This window comes from Plectropomus leopardus, unplaced genomic scaffold, assembly GCF_008729295.1.
Source record: "Plectropomus leopardus isolate mb unplaced genomic scaffold, YSFRI_Pleo_2.0 unplaced_scaffold6772, whole genome shotgun sequence".
NCBI classification, from domain to species: Eukaryota; Metazoa; Chordata; class Actinopteri; order Perciformes; family Serranidae; genus Plectropomus; species Plectropomus leopardus.
Genome location: NW_024674522.1, coordinates 23 through 1,508, shown reverse-complemented (window position 1 = coordinate 1,508; position 1,486 = coordinate 23). Strand labels below are relative to the sequence as shown.

The 1,486-nt window shown below is 44.3% G+C and overlaps 1 protein-coding gene across 1 annotated transcript; it reads right to left on the bottom strand.

Moving 5' to 3' along the window:
* Positions 1-228: 228 nt before the first annotated feature.
* On the bottom strand, positions 229-1,067 carry LOC121939938 (dual specificity protein phosphatase 12-like). Its single transcript, XM_042482845.1, has 2 exons — positions 805-1,067; positions 229-346 (listed from the first exon to the last, which is right to left on the bottom strand). Exons 1-2 carry the CDS (start codon positions 1,065-1,067, stop codon positions 229-231), a joined length of 381 nt encoding a protein of 126 aa, XP_042338779.1.
* Between the last annotated feature and the right edge of the window lie 419 nt (positions 1,068-1,486).

Here is a 1,486-nt window from a genome sequence, read left to right as displayed (position 1 = left end):
AAACCCCCTATGTTAAGAGGGCCTCACAAACCCTAGTGAAGCTTTGGTGACCCCTAGTGGGGGTTGGAAACCAGTGCTCTGATGGTATCTGGCCATGCAATGAAAGTAGTAAAATAACATACTACTGACATACTTTCAGTCATTTTGCCAGTCAGTGAATCAAAGGGGAATTTAACACACACACACACACACACACACACACACACACACACACACACACACAGGTACTTACTGTACGTCCTGTTTGACAGTCTTCAGTCTGTGGTAGGCCTCAGTGAAGCCCAGCTGGTGTCTCTTCATTAGATAAGCAGTAATGATGGTGGCACTGCGACTCCGACCGGCCTGGCTGACACACACATATACACACACATACACACATCTTTGAACTAAACAGGAGAAGTTTGGTGGATGAATCACTAACAGCATCTGTTAATGCTAACTATTTACAGTACTGCTGACTGCTGACACTAACAATTGCAACAACATTTTATATTTTGGAGGGCTGGAGGGTGGGCGCTTCCCTTTCCAAACAAACTGTCCATTCTCTGATATACAAACGTGGCCAGACTGGCTTACCACAAGTCACAGAGGAGCTCAGATTGCGACACACACATAGAGGCAGTGTGACTTCATTTTCTGCTTGGGATGCCATTACTCCACTGTATCTTTACATAGCAAATGTTTGCTGCTATGCTAATCCTCTGAATATCATATAAAGAACCTCTCAGTAGCTTTTGATGGAAACTCATTTCAAGTGACAAGTAATGAAAACAGAGTGGCGTCCCGTTGACATCAGAGCCTTACCAGTGAACAAGCGCAGCCCCGCCTCCATCCACAGCCTCCTGAATGAACAGGAAGCAGTCATCCATGTGACTCAGAAGGTCAGAGGTCACCTCATCCAGTACGTTGATCCACTTCCTGCGGAAGTTCCCATTGGCAGGAACAAGAGGGGCAGGGTCCACAGAGTCAACAGACAGGATGTGAGTGACAGCTGCTTCGGCCAGTGCCCGGCTGTCGTTGAGATCGGCCGCAGTGCCGATGTAGAGACCGGGGTCCACCAGCAGCATGACTGCAGAGACACACACAGAGCTCATGTCTCTTTACACAAGCAAGCAAAGATTAAGGATTTAGATGGAATTGAATCAAAAAAGCTTTCTTGCGAGATAATTTTATTTTACAAATTTGACTGTTTAATTTTTTAACAGTTCTCATTTACTTGTACTTTGAAAAGGCCATTGTCAGGAACCTTATACACACCTGAAAAGGGGATGATTTTTTTTTTAGTAATGTCCCAATCACATCTGAAGGATCGGTATCACGCCCAATCAATGTATTTTTTGATTGATCAGTATCATTATTTTGAGTATGCACCCACCTGATCCTTTGTTTACATCTGCCGTCACACAGGTGTTGAAAACAGAGAGCATGATCCGAGGCAGATATTCTGCTTTCATTGTAATTCTCATTTTCATTTTCAAATTCAGCT

What these genes read in the sequence shown, in the direction of transcription:
- LOC121939938 (XM_042482845.1), bottom strand. Translation starts at nt 1,067, where the DNA reads ATGCTGCTGGTGGACCCCGGTCTCTACATCGGCACTGCGGCCGATCTC. An exon ending in GGGGCTGCGCTTGTTCACTG is followed by an intron (nt 347 to 804) that starts GTAAGGCTCTGA and finishes TGTGTGTGTCAG; the next exon opens with CCAGGCCGGTCGGAGTCGCA.